This window comes from Hemitrygon akajei, chromosome 30 (genome assembly GCF_048418815.1).
Source record: "Hemitrygon akajei chromosome 30, sHemAka1.3, whole genome shotgun sequence".
NCBI classification, from domain to species: domain Eukaryota; kingdom Metazoa; phylum Chordata; class Chondrichthyes; order Myliobatiformes; family Dasyatidae; genus Hemitrygon; species Hemitrygon akajei.
This window is the reverse complement of record NC_133153.1, coordinates 16,627,106-16,652,265: the sequence shown is the minus strand read 5'-3', so window position 1 is coordinate 16,652,265 and position 25,160 is coordinate 16,627,106. Positions and strand designations below refer to the sequence as shown.

The 25,160-nt window shown below is 43.5% G+C and overlaps 1 protein-coding gene across 3 annotated transcripts in view; it reads left to right on the top strand.

Moving 5' to 3' along the window:
- The window catches only part of fkbp16 (FKBP prolyl isomerase 16), a 222,544-nt gene extending 211,018 nt beyond the window's left edge, over positions 1-11,526 (top strand). For all 3 annotated transcript variants that reach the window (XM_073033044.1, XM_073033045.1, XM_073033043.1), the window contains exons 7-8: positions 10,176-10,313; positions 10,399-11,526. In XM_073033044.1, the coding sequence (XP_072889145.1) occupies positions 10,176-10,313; positions 10,399-10,485 (225 nt within the window). In that variant the 3' untranslated portion in view covers positions 10,486-11,526. The remainder of the gene's footprint in view (positions 1-10,175; positions 10,314-10,398) is intronic.
- Positions 11,527-25,160: the final 13,634 nt, after the last annotated feature.

Sequence of the window (25,160 nt, the reverse complement as noted above, 5' to 3'; positions counted from 1 at the left end):
TTCTTTGTTGTTTAAATAATTCATTACAGATTATGTATAGAAGTACATGAATGGCATACATCATAATGCCACCACATCATATTGTGCATCATTATTCCAGCATATTATATATGCACACCTTGCTAAAAGTGAAAATGAAGAATACCCACGTTATTCCTGGCTCCCTGTTTTCCCTTCGATTAGTTTTATGCTTTGGAGTTATGGAACATCACAGTGCTGATGAGTAAGATTTAAAATGAACCCAAGACGACTACCTGCCTGTTGAAGTGCATCTCTTTGCAGGAGATGTTCGAGTTTAAAAAAAAACGCAGCATTATGTTTTTATTCAGGAAAAGAAAGACAACTGAGTTAAAATGAAGGAAGAACACACATGAAATTCACAGGTTTATTAACAGTGACAACAAGGTGATAATAATCATAAGTTAAAAAAAGCAGATACTGCAGACTACATTGGAAAGACAGACACAATCAACTGCACAAGAGATAACTGGATGTTGTATACAGAGTGAATTGAGCTGTAGTTTGAAGCAAATGAAAAAGGGAGTGCCAGTTTTGCTTAATGCATTGGGTGGAACGGGGACGCAGGGTCTATATACGTCTCTGCCAAAGGAGGTTTAAGGCACTCCTTCCCTCTGCGCGCCTACATGTCACCCTTGGGCAAGGTGTGGCACCTGCTTGCCTCCCATCAGGATCACACGAAGCCAGGAGAGCAGGTGGTGGATGGTTGTATGCTGGTGCCTGTCATAGGTCCTGGTTATATGACTAATGAATCTCTGAAGAGTATTGACAATGGCTGGGGTCACCTGTCTTGTAAAGATGCTGCCCAGACGAAGGCAACAGCAAACCATTTCTGTAGAAAAATCTACCAAGAACAGTCATGGCCATGGAAAGACCATGATCACCTATCTCATGCAACAGGGCATATAATGAATGAACAACTTGCATGGAAAGGCATAGAGTTTGACTGCTCCAACCAAACCAGCTGAAACGAGCTTTGTTGATTTCATGAAAGAAATTAAGGAACTTTTAGAACCAAACCCACTGCTGATTGTGGAAGCCTTTAGATTTCATAAGGGGAGTCCATTTCAGCATACGTGGCAGAATTGTAGAGATTCTCTCAGCATTGTCAGTTCAGTATTGGGCTTAATGATGCACTGAGAGATCACTGAGTTTGTGGAATCCTACAAGAAAGCAGTTAAAACAAGTGCTAACAGAAGTACAACTCACATTTAAAAGAACAGTTGAAATTGCTCTATCAATGGAAACAGCAGGAAGAGACACAACTGCGTTGCAATCAAGAATGAAAGTGAGGGTGAGCAAAATTACAAAGTCCAAACAGAAACCTAGCTTGCCGAACAAATTGTGAAGCCATTGTAGCAGGGGATCACACATACCAGATCAATGCAGCTTTAAAGGCAAAACTTGCAGAAAATGCAACAAAGTAGGACATGTCAGGCAGACAAAAATTAATGGACTGCACTGGGAAGAGAAAAAAGCTGAAGGGTCATGTTTCAGTTTCAGAACGAGCACTAATCCGCAAGCTGCTGATGAAAAATCTAATAGTAATGAGAGTGACGCAGGGCTGAGTAACCTTGAGAACTACAATGTAAGAACTAACAAGAGACAAATATTATGGGTTACGACAGAAATGAACGTCAAATTAATTGAAATTGGACACTGGCTTGACTGTTTTCCACAAAATGAGTTTGAATGACATTTCACAGAAATGAAGCCTGTAGATATCCAACTAAGAACTTACTAAATTGGAGAAGAAATAACTCCTTGTCATAAGGGGACAGGAGGCTGGACCCAAGTGCAGGACGCAGGCACTGAAGTACTAGAGGCAGGACGGGAACAACTAAACGATAGACAAGATGTGGTGACCGTGGTGTGTGTGAGGAACGTGACGTTCAAGGTGATTTTGGGGTTCCAGGAGAGTCTTAAAGTTCAGGCAAGGCAGAATCCCGGAGTTCAGGCAAAGCAGGATCTTGGAGTTCATGCAGGGTCTAGGAGTTCACTGGGCAGGCCGCATAACTCCTGGGCAGGGCCCGGACCTCCCAGGCAGGAACACAGGGGCCTGAGCAGGTCACTGGGCACCTGGTCAGGTTGCAGGGCACAACCCATTAGCAGCAAGGGATGGAAAGGGGCAGAGTACCCCACCAGGCAACAGCAGTCCAGCCAGGCTTGCCCGACAGAGGCAAGGGATAGGAAGGGAACTAGGTCCAGGGTGACTGCCAGACTTACTCAAAGAACTCATCTTTAACGAGGGGAACTCCAAGTTAGGGCAACCAGAGGAACAGGACAGGCAGGACAACCCCCCAACTCTACTATATACACCGCCATCCGATGGGCATCAGGTGCACCTCCTTGAGCTCCGACAAGCCACGATGATCCACAGGTGTGACTAATTGGGCTCAAGGGTGAAAGGAGGGACGGCTACAAGACCCGGAGTCCGGAGTCCGCGGACCGGATCAAGACCCGGAATGAGGGCTTCAGACCGGACTATAACACTCCTATAGGAACAACATTTGTAACAGTGAAATACAACAACCAACAAGCCACATTGGACTAGTATGTGGTAAAACCAGGAGGGCCAGCATTATGGGGCTGAGATAACTACAACTGGATTGACGATCCATACACCAGGAGTATTCTGTGTCCCCTGCAATACAGTTAAATGAAAGTGAATTACAAAAGGTACTGGATGATGGCACAGCAGTGTTCAAGGATAACATTAGAAAAATTCAAAGGTAAAATATTGTTAAATTAAAATGCCACCCCCATGTTTTACAAAGCCTGTCCAGTCCCTTATATCATCCATGATAAAGTAACCAGTGAGCTCTATCACATGAAGGCTAAAAGAATTCTTTCAAAGGTTGAGTGGAGTCCTTAGACCATGCCAGTGGTCCCAGTAGCCAAGAAGAATGAGTCTGTTGGGATCTGTGGTGATTTTAAGGTCACCATCAACCCAGTACTGAAAGCAGATCAACGTCCTCTGCTCTGGATAGAGGATATCCTTGGAAACCTTTCTAGAGGTGAACTCCTCCACAACGTGGACTTAGCTGAGGCCTACCTACAGATGGAGATGGAAGAAGAGTCTGAAGCGCTTCTCACCATACACACTCACAAAGTACTTTATCGCTATAATAGGCTTATTTTTGGAGTAGCATCTGCAGCTGCAATCTAGCAGAAAGCCATGGACCAGGTGTCACAAGGCTACCCAGCAAGGACGACAGGGAACATATCCAAAATCTCTTTTTAAAATATTGGAAGATTATGGGCTCAGAGCATGATGCAAAATATGTGAATTCTTTAAACCAAACATCACTTATTGTGGTCACACCATTGATGCATAAGGATAACACAAGTGTCCTGAAAAAATTCAAACAGCGGTAGTTGTCCCAAGGCCAAAGGATGCACCACAGTTGTGGTCTTTTTTAGGAGTTGACAATTACTCTAACAGGTTCCTGCCAAATCTGGTTACTGTGCCCCGCTTCTTGAACTCATTCCTACGGATCAGGAAGAAGTGTCAATGGACACAGCTGTGTGACGTGGTTTTCCGAAAGGCAAAGGAAGTGGTGACGTCAGACACTGTCCTCACACATCGAGATCCAGTGAAGCTTGCCTCTGACATCTCATCTTCAGGTATGCAGTAGGTGCAGGCATGTCACATGTCACGAGTGACGGGAGTGAACGGCCCATCGCCTTTACTTCATGCTCGCTTACCGCTGCAGAGGAAAATGATGCACAGATTGACAGAGAGGCCTTGAGTCTGGTTTGGGGTGTAAAAGATTTCATCCAGTACCTGTATGGGAGAGAGTTTACCCTGGTTACTCATCATCAACCATTAATATCCATTTTCACTAACACAAATGCAGACATGGGCTCTGTTTCTTGGAGGACACAATCACTAGTTTGAATTCAAGAGGGCAACTAATCACAGAAATGTTGATGGACCGTCCTGTTTACCCTTGGAAAAGGAAATACCTGAAAAATTTACAGAAGTAGATACTCTGGATGTATCCTCCTTAACGCACATTGAACGTCTCCCTATTACAGCAGAGATGATCCAAGGGGAAAACAGTTAGGACCCCACACTGTCTCATGTCTATACGGCCACCCACAATGGCTGGAATGTGCAGCAGAAGCTCCCGTTCCCCCATTTTAACAGCCCCTTGGAGGGGGTTTCCTTATGTGGGGATTGACAGTTGTTGTATCATCCAAGCTGAGAGCTAATGTGTTGGAGGAGCGACATGCCGTCATCTAGGCATAGTCAAAATGAAAGCATTGAGTTGGGCTGTATCTGGTGACCTGAGATAGATCAGCGGATCAAGCAACTTGCTCTGCACCGTTCAGGATGCCAACACATCCAGAAGATACCAAGAGCATCTTGCAGAAGAAAGGTGCCCAGAGCTCCCAGACCAACTTCCTGAAGTCCCAGAGTCAACTCCTACAACCTCCATGGAGCAGGTCCCAGAACTCGAAATTGTTTCACAGCCTCAAGGCTCACCTGCAAAGCAGAGTGACAACGCCACCCCTGTCAGGGAAGACATTATCCCACATGAGTAAGAAATCCTCCACGGTGATTAAATCTTTAGGCTTGAATTGACAATTTAAAATTTACTATGCTGTGGATATCTATTTATTATAGAATATACTGTGTAAATATATATAAGTATATAAGTTGTGATGCACTCTATATTGAGTTGGAATACATAGCTAAGCAGGGAAGAGTGTTGTGGTATTTAATATTTCAGTAATATTGTAAATGTGTTGTTTCATTAAGCATTGTTTGAATAATTAATTTCAGGTTATATATAAAAGTACATGAATGGCATACGTTATCACGCCCATAGTGGGAAAGTTTTCTACTGTCAATCCTATCAACACCATTATTATGCCATTACATTATGCTTGAGCCTCACTAAAAGTAAAACTGAAGTATACACATATTATTTGATTTGTTTCCTGTTTTGCAGTTACAAAGTCCATCCACACTATTTTGATTTTCTTCTTCACACTTTCCCATCATCTCTGTCCCAGAATCTGGCATTCATATACAATAATAGGAAATTGACATTGCCCAATAAGCGTACCAAGCTGCACATCTTTAGAATGTGGGAAAAAACCACAGGATCAAAGGGCAATCCATTCAATCAATAAAGAAAATGCAAAAACCCCACACAGACAGCACCAGAGGTCAGAATTGAACCTTATCATTCTGACTGGGAGGTAGCAGTTTTTTTGGCTGCACCACTGTGTTTCACAATATATTCTTCCCATTTACCCAGCATCAGAAATGTCAACTGTTTATTCCTCTTCATAGATGCTGCCTGACTGGCTGAGTTCCTCCAGCATTTTGTTTGTGTTGCTCAAGATTTCCGGCATCAACAGAATCTCTTGGTTTGTGATCGTTCGCTGGCTGACATCTGCTGAAAATTATTGGTCGACACTGACCCCTAGTGGATGTTTTTAAAACTGCACACTGCTCATGTAGTGACCATAGTTTATTTAAGCCGGGGAGGCCAACCTTTTAGTCAAGTCAAGTCAAGTCAAGTCGCTTTTTATTGTCATTTCGACCATAAACTGCTGGTACAGTACACAGTAAAAACAAAACAACGTCCCTCCAGGACCATAGTGCTACATAAAACAACACAAAACTACACTAGACTATGTGAGACACTAGACTACGTAAAACAACACAAAAAACTACACTAGACTACAGACCAACACAGAACTACATAAAGTGCACAAAACAGTGCAGGGCAGTACAATAATTAATTAATAGACAAGAAAATAGGCACAGTAGAGAACAAATTTCAATATAATAATAAATGATGTCGATGTCAGTCTAGACTGTGGGTATTGAGGAGTCTGATGGTTTGGGGGATGAAACTGTTGCATAGTCTGGTCATGAAAGCCCAAGTACTTTGGTACCTTTTCCCAGATGGCAAGAGGGAGAAGAGCTTGTGTGAGGGGTGTGTGGGGTCCTTCACAATACTGTTAGCTTTGCAGATGCAGCGTGTAGTGTAAATGTCTGTAATAGCGGGAAGAGAGACCCCGATGATCTTCTCAGCTGACCTCACTATCCGTTGCAGTGTCTTGCGATCCGAGATGGTGTAATTCTCGAACAACGCAATGATGCAGCTGCTCAGGATACTCTCAATACATCTGCTGTAGAATGTGATGAGGATGGAGGGTGGGAGATGGACTTTCCTCAGCCTTTGCGGAAAGTAGAATGCTGCTGGGCTTTCTTGGCTATGGAGCTGGTGTTGAGGGACCAGGTGAGATTCTCTGCCAGGTGAACTCCAAGAAATTTGGTGCTCTTAACAATCTCAACGGAGGAGCCATTAATGTTCAGTGGAGAGTAGTCGCTCCGTGCTCTCCTGAAGTCAACAACCATCTCTTTTGTTTTGTTCACATTCAGAGACAAGTTGCTGGCTCTGCACCAATCCATTAGTTGCTGCAACTCCTCTCTGTATGCTGACTCATCGTGTCATCGGTGAACTTGATGATGTGGTTCGAGCTGTGTGTTGCTGCACAGTCGTGGGTCCATTGAGGGGGGCAGTAGGATCTTTATGTGCCTCATGACGAGCCTCTCGAAACACTTCATGATGATGGATGTAAGTGCAATGGGACAGTAGTCATTGAGGCAGGACACTGAAGACTTCTTCGGCACAGGGACGGACGATGCTGGCAGCCTTGAAGCACGTTGGAATGACGGCGCTGCTCAGAGGAATGTTGAAGATGTCAGTGAGACCATCTGCCAGCTGGTCTGCACATCCTCCGAGCACTCTGCCAGGAATATTGTCTGGTCCAGCAGCCTTCCGTGGGTTGACCCTGCATAGCGCTTTCCTCACATCGGCCTCCGTAAGACACAGCACCTGGTCATTGGGAAGAGGAGTGGTCTTCCTCGCCACCACGTCATTTTCCACCTCAAACCGAGCGTAGAAGTTATTTAACGCATCTGGGAGGGAGGCATCACCAGCACAGGCAGGTGATGTTGTCCTGTAGATGGTGATTTCCTGGATGCCCTTCCACATGAACTGCGTGTCTCTGCTGTCCTGGAAGTGGCTGTGGATTCACTGGGCATGTGCACGCTTTGCCTCTCTGATGGCCCGGGACAGTTCGGCCATCGGTGTGTTAGGGCTGCCTTGTCGCCTGCTCTGAAGGCGGAGTCACGAGTCCTCAGCTGCACACACACCTCCGCGGCCATCCATGGCTTCTGGTTAGAGCGTGCAGTGATGGTCTTTGACACAGTGACGTCATCAATGCACTTGCTGATGTGGCTGGTCACTGATGCCGTGTACTCCTCTAAGTTGGTGGAGTCACCATCAGTTGCAACCTAATTAAAATCTCCGGCGACAATGAACAGTCCATCAGAGTGTGCGTTCTGCAGCTCGCTAATAGCCCCATACAGTTCACAGAGCACCTCCTTAGCATTAGCGCTGGGGGGAATGTACACACCGACTATAAGGACAGTGGTGAATTCCCATGGTCTGCATCTAACAGTCACAAACTCCACTAGCAATGAGCAGTAACTAGAGACCAGCACAGAGTTCTTGCGCCATTCCGTGTTGCTGTATACACACAAGCCACCACTGCGAGCCTTAGCGCACAGCGCTGCATCTCTGTCGGCCCTAAACAAGGAGAGCCCGTCTAGCTGAATGGCGCCGTCCGGAACTCTGTCGCTAAGCCACGTTTCCATGAAAACGAAAGCACAGCAGACGCTGAACTCCCGCCGAGTAGTCTGCTGGAGTTGGATGTAGTCCAATTTATTTACATTCCATGCGTCAATTTTTTCACACACGAGTTCAGATGCGCCATACAACTCTTGTACCCCCATTCAATTCTTGTAAAAATATGTTAATATAGACATATTTAGCATTTTGCATGATATATTGATTTAACATAAAAACAAGATAAACATTACTTACCTTAATGAGACTTTTAACAAATTTATTTCATCTTCTTTTGATTTCTTCCTTTTTCTTAATCACATATTCTTTCCGTAACTCTGACCCAAGCACTAGCTTCAGTTTTCCTTCAATTTCAGTCTGATGTTGTGTTTTATAGTGTCTGTTAAGATCATGTCTTCTATTATGTGAGAAAGTGTTTTCACAAACAATGCACAACGGTTTTCCTGACGGACCCACAATAAATAAGAACTCAATTTCCCACTGTTCATTGAATTCACGCTTACTATCACTTTCTGCTTTTCTTTTGCACTGTGATGGGTAACTGAATGTAAAAACAAGGCTTAATTTTCGAAAAAGTACAAAACTGCAAATGTTCACAAAGGACGAACAAAGCACAACTCCATAGCGCACGAGTGTCAATTGTAAACTGACTGGCAAAAACCTGCGACACACCGCTGGTGGAGACGCCTGGCGCCTCAGGATCAATCAAGTATCAAACGTGTATCGAACGGTTATGGAACGACTGCAGAACAGAAGTCCTTCTTTCCTAGTTTGACTCATTGAACAACACAGCTTCCAAAGTCCCAAAGGTTCACTACTCTCTGGTTACAGAGACTTCGCCTCATTTCAGTCTTGATTTTCGTTTATAGCTTTGTATGCCCTGGCAATTCAAATGCTCTCCTGGATGTTTCTTAAATTCCTCCACCACCCAAATTCCAAGCCTCTGGATGAAGTAAAATCTTCCTACTATCCTCTCCAAACCTCTTACTCCTTACACTTCTGTCCTCTGGTTATAGATGCATCCGCCCTGGGGAAAGTTTTCTACTATCAACACCCATTATAATTTTTACACCTCTGGTATCCTGACCATGAGAGCTTGCATTCAGCCTGTTTACTCCTTTAAGGATTTTATTACTCCCTTCTCATTTTTCTAAACTCTAAAGAATGCACAGGTAGTCTACTCCATGTTTCCTTACACTGGAACAACTCTAGCAAATGTTCACCATGCTCCCTTTATAGTAACAACATCTTTTCTTCAGTAAGGAAACCAAAACTGCACCAAGTATTTTGGGTAAGTCACCCTATATAGTTGCAAAAGTCTTCCTTCACATAACCCTACTGATATTCGTTTTTGTATTTTTGAATATTTCCATTTGAAGTTTTAAATGCGTCTGATTGGCAGGAGGTTGAACCAACCCCACTCTCCCTTAATAAGTCCGGGAATCAACAACAGTGTGTATTTACATAGATCCTTTAACGAAGTACGGCATGGTGCTTAACAGCACTGTTATTAAACAAGATAATTAACACTGAGGTCAAAGAAAAATGTAATTCCACAGGTGAATAAAAGGACTGACTGAAAACAGATAGAGATAGAGAGATTGAAATTTGAGGGCTGAATGTACAACCAGCAAGGACAGATTGATTGAAATCACGGACATAAAAAAAGATAAAATGAGAATATGAAGTGTTCAAGGAATTGTAAGGATGAATAAGTTTAAAGATCTGGAGATACAAGGTCATAAAGGGACTAAGTTTTTTTTAAGTTAAATTGAGTTGTTGGACTCCTCCAAGAGGACCACAGCCTCGTCATGGCTTGGAGGCTTGTGTGCCTCAATGAACAGGAGACTTGTGTTGGCTGGAGTCAGGCTTTATGTTTTGGCTCTTAGTAGGGTCACCCGTGCCAAAAAAGGTCAAAGAGAAGAGGACAGACTAAGAGTGGTCCAATAGTCCTCCAGGTTCAGGGGTTCAGCAGGGCTAACAAACCCTGACTGGTAAAACAACATTGTTAAGGAACAGCAAAGAATAACCCTTCTACGTCTGAGTGCGATGGTACTTCTAAGTCTCCACCTGAGACTTACATGACTGACAGTAGTGAAAACCGAGAGGAAACTACTGACATGATGAAAGAAAGCCTGAACACCACCAGAAATGGAAGACCTTCATTACTGCCCTAAATGCCAGTGGCATAACAGGCAGTAAGCAAGAGTTGCCAGCATAGGTTCGCAAGAACTATCGGGAAAGACTGAGAGATAGAACTGGTTCTGTCTAAAACTGAAGCTGTTTGAGAACTGAACAGAATTTAGTTGGTAATTACAAACCTCTATACCCAATTATGGTTAATAATCTCTGAGAACGAGTGCAAATGTCTATTTCTGTGATCACTCCAGAAAGTTTATTTTTGTTCAAAATGATTGGTAAAACATGTTCCATGTGATATTCTAACAATGACAATAGATGTCTGTTCATTACCAGGCCATTCATGCAGAACTTTCCAAATTAGTTAAGAAACAGACTGGCCAGCCACAATCCCCGAAGGAAAAAGACAGAAATTGGCAGAAAAGAGCAGCGAAACCCTTGACATCTCTTCTTACTGCACAAGAGTCTTCCCCGGTATGGAGTCTGACTAAGTAAAAATAAGAAGAGCATTTTTATAACATCCTTGTTTTCTGGTACTAATGTCCACTTTGTGTTTCAGGCTGTCCCATGGAAATGGCTTTTTGGATCTGTGATGGTGGCCGTTGGATGCGTGGTCACCACGGTTGTGTTGGCAGCAAGAAACTGAACTACAGCAGATGGACAAGGACACACAATGGCCAGAGAACTATAAGTGTCCAATTCTGAAGAGCTTGTTCTAGGACAATACCAACATGTATCCATTTTTCTTGACAGGAAGAGGTAAAATATGTCAAGAAATGGAGTTGAGGAATGGTGAGGTTGAGCAATGGTAAAACTACATTTTCAAATCTCAGTACAGATTATGATCAATTAGGGCAGGGGTTCCTAAACTTTTTTTATGCCATGGACCAATACCATTAAGCAAGGGGTTCATGAAACCCAGGTTAGGAACCCCTGAATTAGGGTATAGAATCTTTTAAATTGCTCCTAACTTCAATGGTGAGGCTACTTCATGTATTTTGTTTACTTATCAGCAATCAGTACAATCTATAAAAATGTCAATTATATTAAACAGAAATTATTTACTAGATTACTGCATTCTGCATTGCACAAGTCAAATTACACAAATATTTAAAAAACACCAAGAGTCCATTTTAACAATGACCTCCATTGGATACCAGTCTATTAAAGTAGGTATTTAGTGCCACTGGAAATCTTCAAGCATACAGTGTGTGATTGCTTTGAGAGTTCCCAATCATTCTACATTTAATAGGACTTACAGTTAAGAAACCTTAGAGTTATTTTCTAATGCTGTAAGCTAGAAAGGCTCTTTTAGAATGTAAGATTCCATGAGCACAGTTTGTTGAGATGTTTTCAATGTTATCCTTGTTCAAACAAGAGAGTCACATGCCAATAATCTTGGGCAATTGTAGCATTTTATTCTGCAGTTGGTGGGGGTGGAAGAGGAATTGTGTAAAAGAACCATTTATTCATGAATCTCATGCTTGTTCTCTACAGCTATTTCATGTTTTCAGGTACAGAAGGCCAAATGTTAATGTAATAATCGGCACTCTGCAATTTTAAACTGTGGTAGAGTAGGTAGACAAGGAGGTAATCAGTTCCCCTGAGGACCTTCTTTCCATTGGACACTTTAACATGTAATTGATGAATCCATTAAACAGTGGAAAATAAAAGAGCTTTTATCTAATTTGTGTAATTGCATTTAATATCAGGGTTTCAGAAACCTGTTTTATTTGGGTAAGTATGTATTGTTTATTTTCATTAAATGCACAGCTAGATGAGATTAAGTAAGTAAGAATGACTAAATAAGGTGTGTGAGTGGGCTGTGGAGGCGGATTCTCTCACAATATTTAAGAATTATCTAGTCAAGCACTTGACTACAAAGGCACAGAAGGCTATGGACCAAGTACTGAATCAATACAGATGGATGCTTGATGATAGTCAAAGGCATGGTGGGCCAGGAGGTTTGTTTCTGCTCTGTATGACTTAATGACTCCATAGAGTTTTGATTAATATTAACAAGCAAAATTAGAATGTTAATCATACAACCATATGAGACAATCTTTGGGTACTTACTAACAATTTTGCAAAGACACTGATGCACCATCAATAACTCTCGGAGACGTGAGGCGAGATAGGCTTTTATTAGCTGGAAGAAAGCACTGTCAGCAGCAAGAGACCATCACACAACATCCTGGAGACTGAGGGAGGAGCAGTGCCTCCGATCGCCTTTATACAGGGGTCTGTGGGAGGAGCCACAGGAGCAGTCAGCAGAGGGGCGTGTCCAGACAAGTATATGTAGTTCACCACAGACACCAAGGTTGCAACAGGAAATTTTCAATGTACAAGATCTATTTCAGTTCCTATCCCCATTTTCGAAAGCAACACCAGTGATAGACAGTTGTGGAAAGAGAGAGTTGTACTCACAATTTTCTAACACAACTGAGAAACTGCTGTCATTAAAACTTGGTTGATATCATTACTGCTCTACCTTTTCTGATTTAATTTCATGAAGCTTATATTTCTGTCAGTTGTTTGAACAATCCTTTTAACATCAATGATTGCAATTAAAAACATCTATGTAAATATTTTTAAAATAATTTCCATATTTAAACACACGCCTGCCAAAAGTTTTCAGCTGCAGCTTTAATGACGATATTCTTGCCTCCTTGAAGTCTACAGGTTCTAATCACTCTCAAGTGATGCAGTTGGTAAAGCTCCTACCTCCAGGCTCCTGCCGTCCAGATTCATTTCTGACTTTAGGTGCTGTCAGTGGGGAGTTTGCATGTTCTTCCTGTGACTGTGTGAATGTCTTCTTGATGTTCCAGTTTTGTCCTTCTGACTTGTGGGTCAATAGCTAATTAGACACTGTAAGTTACCGCTAGTAAGCAGTGGAATCTTGGAGGAGATGATGTGTTTGCAGAGAGATTAATGTTGGATTAGCATAAATATGCTTGATGGCTGGGCATGGATTCAGTGCCCTGTGGTGGTGGCATCCGTCAGTGTCGAGAGACCATGGATCTGCGCCTGGAGTTTCCAGGGCGCAGGCCTGGGCAGGGTTGTATGGGAGACCGGTAGTTGCCCAAGCTGCAGGCCTTCCCCTCTCCACGCCACCGATGTTGTCCAAGGGAAGGGCACTAGGACCCATGCAGCTTGGCACCGGTGTCGTCGCAGAGCAATGTGTTGTTAAGTGCCTTGCTCAAGGACACAAACACGCTGCCTCAGCTGAGGCTCGAACCAGTGACCTTCAGGTTACTAGTCTGATGCCTTGCCCACTAGGCCACGCGCCAACAAGTGCCCTGTAGCTCTAACTTAAGCACAATAATCTAGATTCTAGTGATTGCTGCATTGTTGGAGGTATTGCTGGACCCCCAGTTGCCTTTTTCAATGGAAGAGTCACAAAAACTTTTGAAGAGAAATGGGGTGAATTATACTGGGTGTATTAGCCAGTACTTACCTTTCAGCAAAAATCAGTCAAATTTGAATTCTCCATCCCACTCACATTCTGATGACCCCATCCTACCCTGCAGTTTTATGGCACAAATGGTAATTGCCTTTTATCAGCCCCTGCCTGAATGTTGTCTGTACCTTGCTGCAAATCGAATGAGGTTGGCTTATTTGCAATTGAATATCGTTGCAACTGTCAGAAAACATTCTGAGGAAGTGCTACTATTGCAAGTAATGTCTAGAAATTCCTTTGCTCAATTGCAAAACAGTGCTGTGTGGTTAAAATTTGTTTTAACCTAGTCTGGAGAAATTCTGCATCCCTTTCTGGGTGAGTAAGGTCATGACATTTCAGCTAAAACTTTGTTGCCTGAGCACCTTGTTATTGGTGTAAATCTTTAGGTGTTACACATGAAGGGCGTGGCAGGTTATGGACCAAATGCGGTAAGTGGAATTAGTATAGATGGGTGCAACAGTTGGCAGAAATGTGGTGGATAAAAGTGCCTGTTCCTCTGTGGTATGATTCCTTGAAGGAACCAACAAAACTAATCTTCCAGCCTCCCATTAAAGTTCTCAGTGTTTAAGATTCAACCACACAGTTTTAAAACCATTCGTTTCTAGACTATTAAACAACCGGATGGGGAACTCAGCAGGTTGAGCAGCGACTGTAGGGAAAGAACTTGTCAACATTTCAGGTTGAAACCCTGCATCAAGACTAAGAGTGGAGAGGGGATGTAGTCAGTATAAACAGAAGTGAGGGAGTAGTGGGACAGGGGCCAGCGGTAACTGGAGGACCAACGTGGAGAGGGAAAGGACTATTAGAAAACCGAGCAAGGTAGAGGAGGGGGGAGGGATGGAAATGGAAGGCAGAGTCAGGTGGACAAGCACCATTTATTTCCGGTCCACTGTGTGTGTAGGCCTCCGTTAGTCTCGATAGACCATGGATTTGCTCCTTGGAAAGTTTCCAGGGCACAAGCCTGGACAAGATTGTTTTTATGGAAGATTGGCAGTTGCCCAAGCTGCAAGTCTCCCCTCTCCATGCCACCGATGTTGTCCAAGGGAAGGGCATTATTCTTCCCACTACCCGTCAGCTGTAAACCTGAGGCCCTATGTGGTCTCACAAGATGCAGAAATGATTCTGAGGCACTGCATCAAATTTTAAAAAGGGGAATTTGTCTCAATCAAAATAGCAATTTGTTGTTTCAAACCTCACAGCTACCTTTCTGACCTACAGGTAGATTTGTGACCATATTTCACCAAGTCCTTCATCAAAATGCCCTAATTCCCAAAAGATGCAATAAGAATGGGGTCCTGTTTGGCTCTATGACTTCAATGGTCATTTTAGAGTTATTTTCCATGATGGGCCAGAGGAGATGAAGGTCCTGTTTCCATGTTGGATAACTCTATGTGGGCATTGTTGGCAAGGTCAGCAATTACCCATTTAACTCAGAGATGGTGGTGGTTCACTGCCTACGTTGGCATGCGGGCACAACAGATGATGCCACTGTCCCATAGCTCCAGACCTGGATTGATTCTGACCTCTGATGCTGTCTGCATTGAGTTTGCATATTTTCACCATGAAAACGGACGTGTTGGTAAGCTAATTGGATACTGTAAAATTATTCCCCATGTATCTAGGTGGGGGAGAAGCTGAAGCATATGTGAGAGGAGTTAGGGTGCAGGGAAATAAGCTGGGGAAAGAAAAGAACACAAGAGATTCGGCAGATGCTAGAGATCCAAAACAACACACACAAAATGCTGGAGGAACTCAGCAGGTCAGGCAGGTCTGGAAATGAACAATCAGTCAAAGTTTTGGGCTGAGGCCCTTCTTCGGAACCTGCCTGACCTGCTGAGTCCCTCCAGCATTTTGAGTACGTGCAGGGGGAAGAAAATAGCAGGGGATGCACTTCAATCCATATTAGATTCATGGACTGATTCAATCCCCCCACGCCATAGGAAAAATAGTAGTCCTTCTTATGAATGTACTCCTGCAGTGTTGTTCAGTTGGAGTTCCAAGACTTGGAACCAGTGATGAAGAAGGTATGGAAATTGGATGAGTACTGATGCACCATAAAAAGCACCCTGTCCAGGTGCATCACAGCTTGATATGGCAGCAGCTCTGCTCAAGATGGAAAGAAAATTGCAGAGTCATGAACATAACCCAGTCTATTTCATAAACAAGTCTTGGCTCCATTGACTCCCCCTCAGCTTCCAGCTATGGTACTTCAGGGGAAAAGCCAACACAATCAAGAACTCCTCTCACCCTGGTTATTCACTCTCCTCCAGCTGGGAAAATGGACTAAAAATGGCATTTGGGATTTAATGCAGTCAAGTGTGAGGTTAGGAGTTCAAACCAGGGTAATACTTGCAGTGAGGTATTGCAGTTTAGGAGTTCAAACCAGGGTAACACTTGCACAATGAATGCTAGGGCACTAAGACACCAATGGTCAAACAAAGGAGCCTAAGAATATAGAACCATAACTCCTTGAATGTGGCACCACAGGTAGATAGAGTCGTAAAGAAAGCCTTTGACATATTGGCCTTTATAAGTCAGGGCATTGAGTCCACAAGTTGGGATGTTATTTTGAGGTTTTACAAGACGTTGATGAAGCCATATTTGGAGTATTATGTGAAGTACTGGTCATCTACTTACAGGAAAGATATCAATAAGATTGAAAAAATGCAGAGAAAGTTTGGAAGGATGTTGCTGGGACTTGAGGGCCTGAGTTATAGGAAAGGTTGAATAGGTTATGACCTTATTCACTGGAGCAGGAAAATGAGGGGAGATCATACAGAGGTGTACAACATAATGAGGAGTATAGATAGGATAAGTGCTTGTAGGCTTTTCCCCTCAAGTTGGGTAAACCTCTAAATAAAGTTCATAAGTTTAGGGTGAAAGATGAAATATTTAGGATGAACCTGTGGGAGAGCTTCTTCACTCAAAGAGTAGTGCAAGTGTAGAGTGTGGGTTCAACTGTAATATTTAAGAGAAATTTGGATAGCTACATTGATGAGAGAAGTATGGAGGGCTATGGTCCAGGTGTATGTCGATACGACTAGGCAGGAGACTAGATGGGCCGATGGGCCTGTTTCTCTGCTGTAGGTCTCTATCACTATGACTCTGAATCCTCCCTCCCACCAGACAGATATAAAAGCTTAAGGCTACAGACTACCAGACCCAAGGACAGCTTCTATCTCACTGTTCTCAGATTCTTGAATGGACCGCTCATTTGCTGACGATGGTTTTTTGATCTCTCAATCAACCTCATAATTGCTCTCACACTTCATTTGTTTATTTATAGGCCGAATAACCTACTTCTGCTACTATATCTTATGGTCTTACCTGCACAGCACATTCTCCGTATCAACAGCACTTTATTCTGCATACTATTTTCTTCTTACTACTTCAATGTAATTATATATGATTTACATATTTTAGAGGGTTCAGAGAAGATTCACAAGAATGAATCCAGGAATGAAAGGGTTTCCGTATGAGGAACATCTGGCAGCTCTTGGGCTGTATTCCCTGGAGTTCAGGAAAATGAGGGGGGATCTCATAGAAACTTTCTAAATGTTAAATGACTTGAACAGATTAGATATGGCAAAGTTATTTCCCATGGTAGGGGACTCTAGGACAAGAGGGCACGACTTCAAGATTGAAGGACATCCTTTTAGAACTGAGATGTGGAGAAATTACTTTAGTCAGAGGGTGGTAAATCTGTGGAATTTGTTGCCAGAAGCAGCTGTAGAGGCAAAGTCATTGGGTGTATTTAAGGCAGAGATAGGTTCTTGATTAGCCAGGGCATTACAGGGTATGGGGTGAAAGCAGGGGAGTGAGGATGACTGGAAGAATTGGATCAGCCCATGATTGAATGGCAGAGCAGACTCAATAGGCTGAATGGCCTACATCTGCTCCTATATCTTATGGTCTTATGATCTATCTGAATAACATGCAAACAATTATATTTACTGAACCTCAGTACACATGGGAGTAATACCCAGTCTGAGGTGCCTGATGTACTTTTCCTTCTTGGTATTAGACGTTGCAGGCTTGGAAAGTGCTTTCAGAGCAGCCGAGTTGAGTAAACACTTATCTGTTATATCTGGAAGTCTGGCTGAGAGAGGCATAGTGGCATACAGGACCAAGCTGTAGGTAAATATCACACCTTCTTGTTAGCAGTTATCAGAACCACACAATATTTATTAAATGATGGCCAATATGAACTCTGCAGTCTGACCATCTACAGATTGTGAGGTTATTGTCACCATGCTGTCTTCAGAAATTTACTGTGTGCAAATTGGCATAATAGCTAAACTTAAGAACAAAATCCATTGCCTGTTAAGCACAAGGATGTTCTGAGCCTCTGAAAAGGCAGCTCTTTCACTCTTAACTGTATCTAATTTCCAAGGAATTCGCTCAGAAGAACTGGTGAATATTTTTCTTAACCCTTATATACTGTTCGGGTCAAGTTTGACCCGTATTGACATTTGACAGCAGTAAAAACACCCTAAATGCCATTTTTTAAGATTAAGTTTGATGACTTTTCCTAAAGTGACCCAAAATGCGCAAAAATGGAAAAAAAATCTTTTTTCTGTCCTACTTTTAGCTTGTGCTGTACTATTTACCACATCTGCCATGAAACTAACAAATGGTAGTTTATCAACAATTAACAAATCCTTTGTTATAAAATCATAGCCTTCACACACTGACTTTAATCTATCTGTATTCGGGATTTTCTGAAGTGCCTCTGTGTATGATATGCCCATTTCTAGTCGAACACACTGAATTTCCAAAGTTTTCTTATATACAGGACACCCTGCATAAGCAGAACGATGTTCCCCTGCATAGTTGTCAAATGTTGACCTACGGTTACCATAATCATGTTCTCCACCACATCTACAATACTGCTTTTTATGCCTACACACTGATGCTACATGATCAAACTTCTAGCACTGAAAACATCTCAGAGGGAGTGGTACATAGACTTGAAACATATAAATCATATAGCCTAAACTAACTTTATATAGCAGCTATTTTTCCATCAAATTTAATCAACACTGAAATGCTATCTGTTCTCATTCCACCAAAAATAAACCCTTTAAATGTTTAGCATCAACAACTTATCCCTCAACAAAATTATTTTGGATACATCTAAAGGCACTCCTGGAATGACTCCCCAAAGCCACTGTCATTCAATATATTTCCTTGGTGTTACTTTCTTTCTCCCACAACTTTTAACCCTAAAGTTTTCTCATGTTGCTTATTATCTTTACAAAACACCAACAGCACCTCATCTCTTAAAGTTCTTGTGCCCACAGTATCGCCTAACACTTTTTTTCCCAAGTACCCAATCTAATCTAATCAGAAACAGGTCCATATTCGAAACTCAGTATGCTTTAAACTCTTCCTGCCTTCTTTTATTTAAATCCTGTCTACTGCATTCATCGCTGGTCGATAAGCCAGTACAATCCTCAATTTGCCTAATTTTTCCTTTCCCCAGAAACTTGCCATTCGCCTTCCTCCATACAACTCCTATCATCCATGCCATCTCCCATTCGCTACTTCTGTTTTCTTCGTCACTTCCAGACATCACTACCCCATAACCCTCGACTGGAATCCTCTCTCCAACTCCACACTTGATGCTCCACTAACCAACAGACACTCTTAACCATGTTTGCATGCTTTTTTGCATTGAGTTGCTGCCAATTGATTGGCTGATTATTTGCATTATTGAGCAGGTGTACAGGTGTATCTAAAAAAGTGGCCATTGAGTGTACATTGTGCTGGCTGGCATTCATGTTGTCTCCAGTCCCTGAGTTTCACAAGTTTGGTCACTCCAAATTAGTTGGTGATACATACCCTGTGGGTATCTTGTGATTGTCTTATGACCATGATGTAATTGAGTATCTGGTGAGCATGCCGTAATGGTCTTGTGATGGTGGAGTGATGTAATTTCCCGCCAGTTTGAAGTCATGTGATGACCTGTTTCAACAGGTATAAAAGGGGAATGCCTTGCTGTGACGCAGGTCAGTTCATTGTGTGATTCGTCAGTGACTCCGTTATGCTGTGTATTTGATTTCATGACGCAGTCTCGTTTTAAAGTGGAGTTTTAATTTCTACTGTGAGAATCGTTGTACTGGTAGTTCTGAAGATCACTGCCAGTTAAAGTCCAGTCGGAGAGTGAAGAATTATCGAAGTTCGGGAAGCTGAAGGATCGAGTAAAGTTGGTGTCGTCGGCGGTAATACAGGATCGACCTTATGGAATCTTCATTCAGAAGGTGGTAAGCTGCACCCACGATAGTCCCTGCTGTAAGAGCAGAAAGGACTGGAGCAGTGAGTTATTCGCCAAAAGGAAAAGGCCAGTTCATTTAATCTGTTTATATTTCCTTCATCGCAAATCCTTTGGGCAAGGCATATTTAATCTGGGATCAGCAGTAATGTAGAGGAATTCGTTACTTCAAGGAAAGTCTCTCCCAACTGACTGTATAAATCACTGGGACTTTTTGCATTATCGCTTTAAGAACTGTGCTCGCATTCATCGCTTTAAGAACTGTTCGAGTTGCCGTAGAGCAGTTAACTTCCGGTTAAGTTAGTCATTTGTTTACTTTTCATTTGTTGTTGACATGGTTTTTTTAATTAAATGTTCTATTTGTTATAAAAAACCTGTTTCAATTCAATATTCATTCTTGCCGGTGCCCATAACAGTTGGTCACCCATAGTTTTAATATCTGCAGTGAAAATCTTTGCTGGACTGTGTTTATATTGTCACTGGTTTAATATCAACATTCTGGATTAACACACTAGTTTAATATGATTGGGGAGCTGCTCTCACATTAGGTGGTGTCATTACCTCAACCCTTTGCTCAATGGTTAATGCCACAGTGTTGCACCTCATTTCCACTGAGTTTCCCTGCAGGGTGGTGTTAATCAACAGAACAAATGAGAAATTCCTCACTCTATGATGTCCCTGCTCTTGAACCAAGGTATCACCAAAGCAACACACAAAATGCTGGGGTAACACAGCAGGTCAGGCAGTACCTATGGACAGTCGACACTTCACACCATGACCCTTCATCATGACTGAGAAGGAAGGGGGAAGATGCCAGAATAAAAAGGTGGGGGGAGAGGAAAGGGGGCTACCTAGAAGGTGATAGGTGAAGCCAGGTGAGAGGAAAAGGTGTCAAGGGCAGGAGAAGGAGGAATCTCAAAGGAGTGGATAGTACATCATAGGAGAAAGGGAAGGAGGAGGGGACCCAGGTGGAAGTGATAGGTAAGTAAGAAGAGGTAAAAGGTCAGGGTGGGGAGTTTGTTTACCGGAAGGAAAAATTGATATTCATACTATCAGATTGGAGGCTACCCAGACCCTCCTCCACCCTGAGAGTGGCCTCATCTTGGTACAAGAGGAGGTCATGTACTGACACATCAGAACAGGCATGGGGATCGGAACACCAATCCCAGACATAAAGGTTCAGTATATAGAAATACTTGCATATTTGCACATTTGAAGACCCAGCTCTAATTCGACTTCGACTCACTCACTAAAGTTTACAAAGGATTAGCTTTACACAAAATATGCTGAAAACAAAAATCCTCCACCAACCTGGCCCACAGTAGACCATCAACCTCATGATAAATGTCTACAGAGAAACCCAGGAAAGCATACAGTGGAGGACTTCCCATAGGTCAAGTCACCTCCCAAATAAGGCAGGTATCGATGATGAAATTCATCAATGTTCCAGCATGTTGGACATCTGAGGAAAAGAGTATTTTAAAAAGAGTGTGCTAACTCATTATAAAATTGATGGTCCACAGAGCAGTGGTGATCCCTGCCCTTCTGCACATTTCAAAGATATAGACCACCTATAACAGGCACCTCAAAGCACTGGTGAGATACCACCAATGACATGTTTTTGAATAGGAGATCTAGGCCTCATATGGAGCCAGTGATCATTAATGGAGAATGTGTGGAGCAGGTTAAGACCTACAAGTATCTGGGAGTACAGTTAGACGAGAAGCTAAACTGGACTGCCAACACAGATGCCTTGTGCAGGAAGGCACAGAGTCGACTGTACTTCCTAAGAAGGTTGGCGTCATTCAATGTCTGTAGTGAGATGCTGAAGATGTTCTATAGGTCAGTTGTGGAGAGCGCCCTCTTCTTTGTGGTGGCGTGTTGGGGAGGAAGCATTAAGAAGAGGGACGCCTCACGTCTTAATAAGCTGGTAAGGAAGGCGGGCTCTGTCGTGGGCAAAGTACTGGAGAGTTTAACATCGGTAGCTGAGCGAAGGGCGCTGAGTAGGCTACGGTCAATTATGGATAACTCTGAACATCCTCTACATAGCACCATCCAGAGACAGAGAAGCAGTTTCAGCGACAGGTTACTATCGATGCAATGCTCCTCAGACAGGATGAAGAGGTCAATACTCCCCAATGCCATTAGGCTTTACAATTCTACCACCAGGACTTAAGAGCTTTTTAAAAGCTATTATTAATGCTTTTTGAGATAGTGATTTAGATGCATATCATATTTTTTTATTTTTTTTTACTGAGTTAAGTATTGTATGTAATTAGTTTTGCTACAACAAGTGTATGGGACATTGGAAAAAAGTTGAATTTCCCCATGGGGATGAATAAAGTATCTATCTATCTATCTATCAGCATCCCTGCCAATATCTCTAGCACTGAAACGTTAATTGAATTATATTTTCTAATAGATAGGTCATGTCAATTGCAACACAGGCATTCTACTCCAAACATTGTCTTGGGAAGAGGAAAAGATTCAAGATATTTTCAAAGCTGCTTCGTGATGGTATGAAATAGAGACGAATACTCAGGATGATGTTAGGATCTTCAAGTCTCTTTTTCTTTGGGGGGGGGGGACACAGAGACCCAATTTAAATGGTAGTGTAAATAAACCACCTCCAGAACCACCCATCCACAACCATGCCAAGCATCTTCTGTGGTTTTAGGAGGACATGTAGGTCCCTCATTGGACTCACCACCCACTTAGTGCTCACGAGAGTGGAGTGGAACCAAATGACTCTCTAACAAGGATAATGATTAATCTTAACAACTGTCACTTATATGTGATTCTAATGAGGACCACATAATCGCAAGTATCAAGAACGAAATTTGAGTTATTCAAAGTTCAAAATGGGCGCCATGGTAGTGTAGAGGTTAGCACAGTGCTTTGCAGTACCAGTGACCTGGGTTCAATTCCCGACGCTGCCTATAAGGTGTTTGTACATTCTCCCTCATGACTGCGTGAGTTCACTCCAGGTCCTCTGGTTTCTCCAAAGATGAACCAGTTGGTAATTTAATTGGCCTTTGTAAATTGTCCCGTGATTAGGCTAGGATTAAATCAGAGGATTGCTGGGCAGCATTGCTCAAAGGGCCAGAAGGCCCGTAGGCCCATGCCCCTTTTCCGCCCCAACGCTCTCTCTTCCTCCCGCACCTCTCTAATCAGTTGCCCGAACAATGGAGGGGGGCCTTTCCTATAAGCCTGCCGGATAGTCCACGCCACCTTGTCCTCCTCCAGAGAGCCACTGAATAACCGACTCATCCTCACGCTAGCCACGTCAGGCGCCTTCACTACCCCCCGGCGCCGCAGCCCCGAGAGCATCCCCTCCATCCTAAATATGTACTTGGAGAGCTTTTCCCCTCTCCATTGTTCCAGGTGTTGGAACTCTGCTAAAAGCAGCCAGGGTTCCCCTGACAACCCAAACGCTCCCTCCAAAACTTCTATACATTCCTCCACTGAGGCCCCAGGCTTCTCAGCTTTCAACTCCCAGACTGTTTTGGCTGCTAAACCCCTCAAACTTCCCACCAATCGCTGCCTCTTCTCTTCCTCCGAGCCTGGCCACTCCTCTAACATCAAGGACGTATGCTCGATCCAGGTCTCATAGTCCACCTCCCCGTCCGGAGTAGGCTTGGCTCCGGAGAACACCCCCAGCTTCAGCCGTGGCCTCTCGGCCACTCCCACCAGGGAGTTAAGTGCGGCTGCCAGCTCCGAGGCTTCCCCCCTACATGGGGGGCGGCGCCTAGTCACGACTCCCTCCTCCCTCCTCCCTTTGCTAGTGCCGGCCACCTCTCCGGGGTTTTCCTCTAGCTCTAGCTCTCCTCCGGTGTCTCCTCAGCCTCGTCCTCGGAGAAGGGGTGGAGCCCCCACAGCCCCTCCTCCCCCGGTACGCTGACCGTCGCCGGCAGTTCCAATGTCCTGACGTCAGCACTCGTACTAACTAACACCCAGCTAGACTCCACCTCTTTACCACGCCGTCTAGCTACCAATTCTACCTGCCCCATACCGTTCACCAAACTTAACCCCCGCACTAACGCGTCTCCCGAAACTCGAAAATCCACTCCGCATGCGTACTGTACCAGTACACCTTCAAATTCGCACCAGCTAACAATCTTATCTCTGTCCATCTCTGCTCTGCTGCCTGTGCGATTCCACAGCCCCCTGACAATCCAATCCGGGAAGAGCACCCCACAAATGTAACACTTACCCAAAAGGCTGGTATATGTCTAGGGGAAAAGGAGATCCGGCCACACATCAACCCACCTCCCGTACACGCAGGTGCTGTGAGAATCGAGTTTATGCCTTGCGCCGCCCACCGTATCAACTTCACACCAAATACCATTATGAAATACACTTTATACAGTTTAATAACATTAACTAAAGTATTAGGCAATACAATATATATATACAAGGAAAGAAAAAAACAAAAGGCGCCAACTTATCAAAGTTCAGTCAGTGTAGTGCACATCGTAGGAGCTCAATCAACGAATCATCCGACAGCCACGTCGTCGCACCTGGGACCACCCCGGTGGTCTTACGAGTAGTCCAGCACACGTCCACCTTCCTCGTCCATCTTCCTCCCGACTCTCTTCACACTCCAAGCCCACGCAACCCCTCCCCCAAGTTCCCAGCCTCACAAAACACAATAACATTCCCCATTGATTAACAAATGAATACAATTACCATATCAGCCATTCTAAAGCGAAACAACGGCGAGAGAAACATTTAACAGACAAAGAAGCATTCCTACTCGTAACAAACCAAAGAAGCCATTTTGAGTAACATACACAGGACATTGTACACTTATATATCTGGTCCCTTAGAATACCTTTCAATAAATTTCCCACAACTGATGGCAGGCTCATGGGCCTATAATTTCCTGGTTTATGTTTAGAGCCCGTGGTGAACTACATACACCTGTCTGGACACGCCCCCCCCCCCCCCCCCCCCCCGCTGACTGATCCTGTGGCTCCTCCCGCTGACCGTGGCTCCTCCCATAGACCTCAGTATAAAGGCGATTGGAGACACAGCCCCGGCCTCAGTCTCCAGGATGTAGTGTGGTTGTCATTTGCTGCTTGTTCTTTCGTCCAGCCAATATTAGCCTATATCTCGCCTCACGTCTCCGAGAGTTATTGATGGTGCATCAGAGCCTTCCTCAGTCAGCGGAACAACATTGGCATTCCTCCAATCCTCTGGTACCTCTCTTTTATTAAGGACTCTGATACCTCTCCTGTCACTAAGGAGAGGGAAGGTACTAGAGTCCTATGGTGGCGATAGGTAGATTGCAGTGGATCCAGGTCCTTGCTTAGACAGAAGTTGATTCTCAAAGCACTTCATCACCACAGATGTGAGTGCTGCTAGACAATTGTTAGCTTACTTCAATGCTTCAACAACATTATTGTCTTTGTAACAAGGGAGACCCAGGCGTAACTGTGCAAAATTGTACAAGGTCTATAAGGGTATCGGTGATAACCTATTACCCTTAGAGGATAATTTCTAGGTATTAAGTACTGTATACATTTAATTTGATCGGTAGAAGTATTAGAGAGAAGTAGAGAAAAAATAATTCCTGCATGGTCCA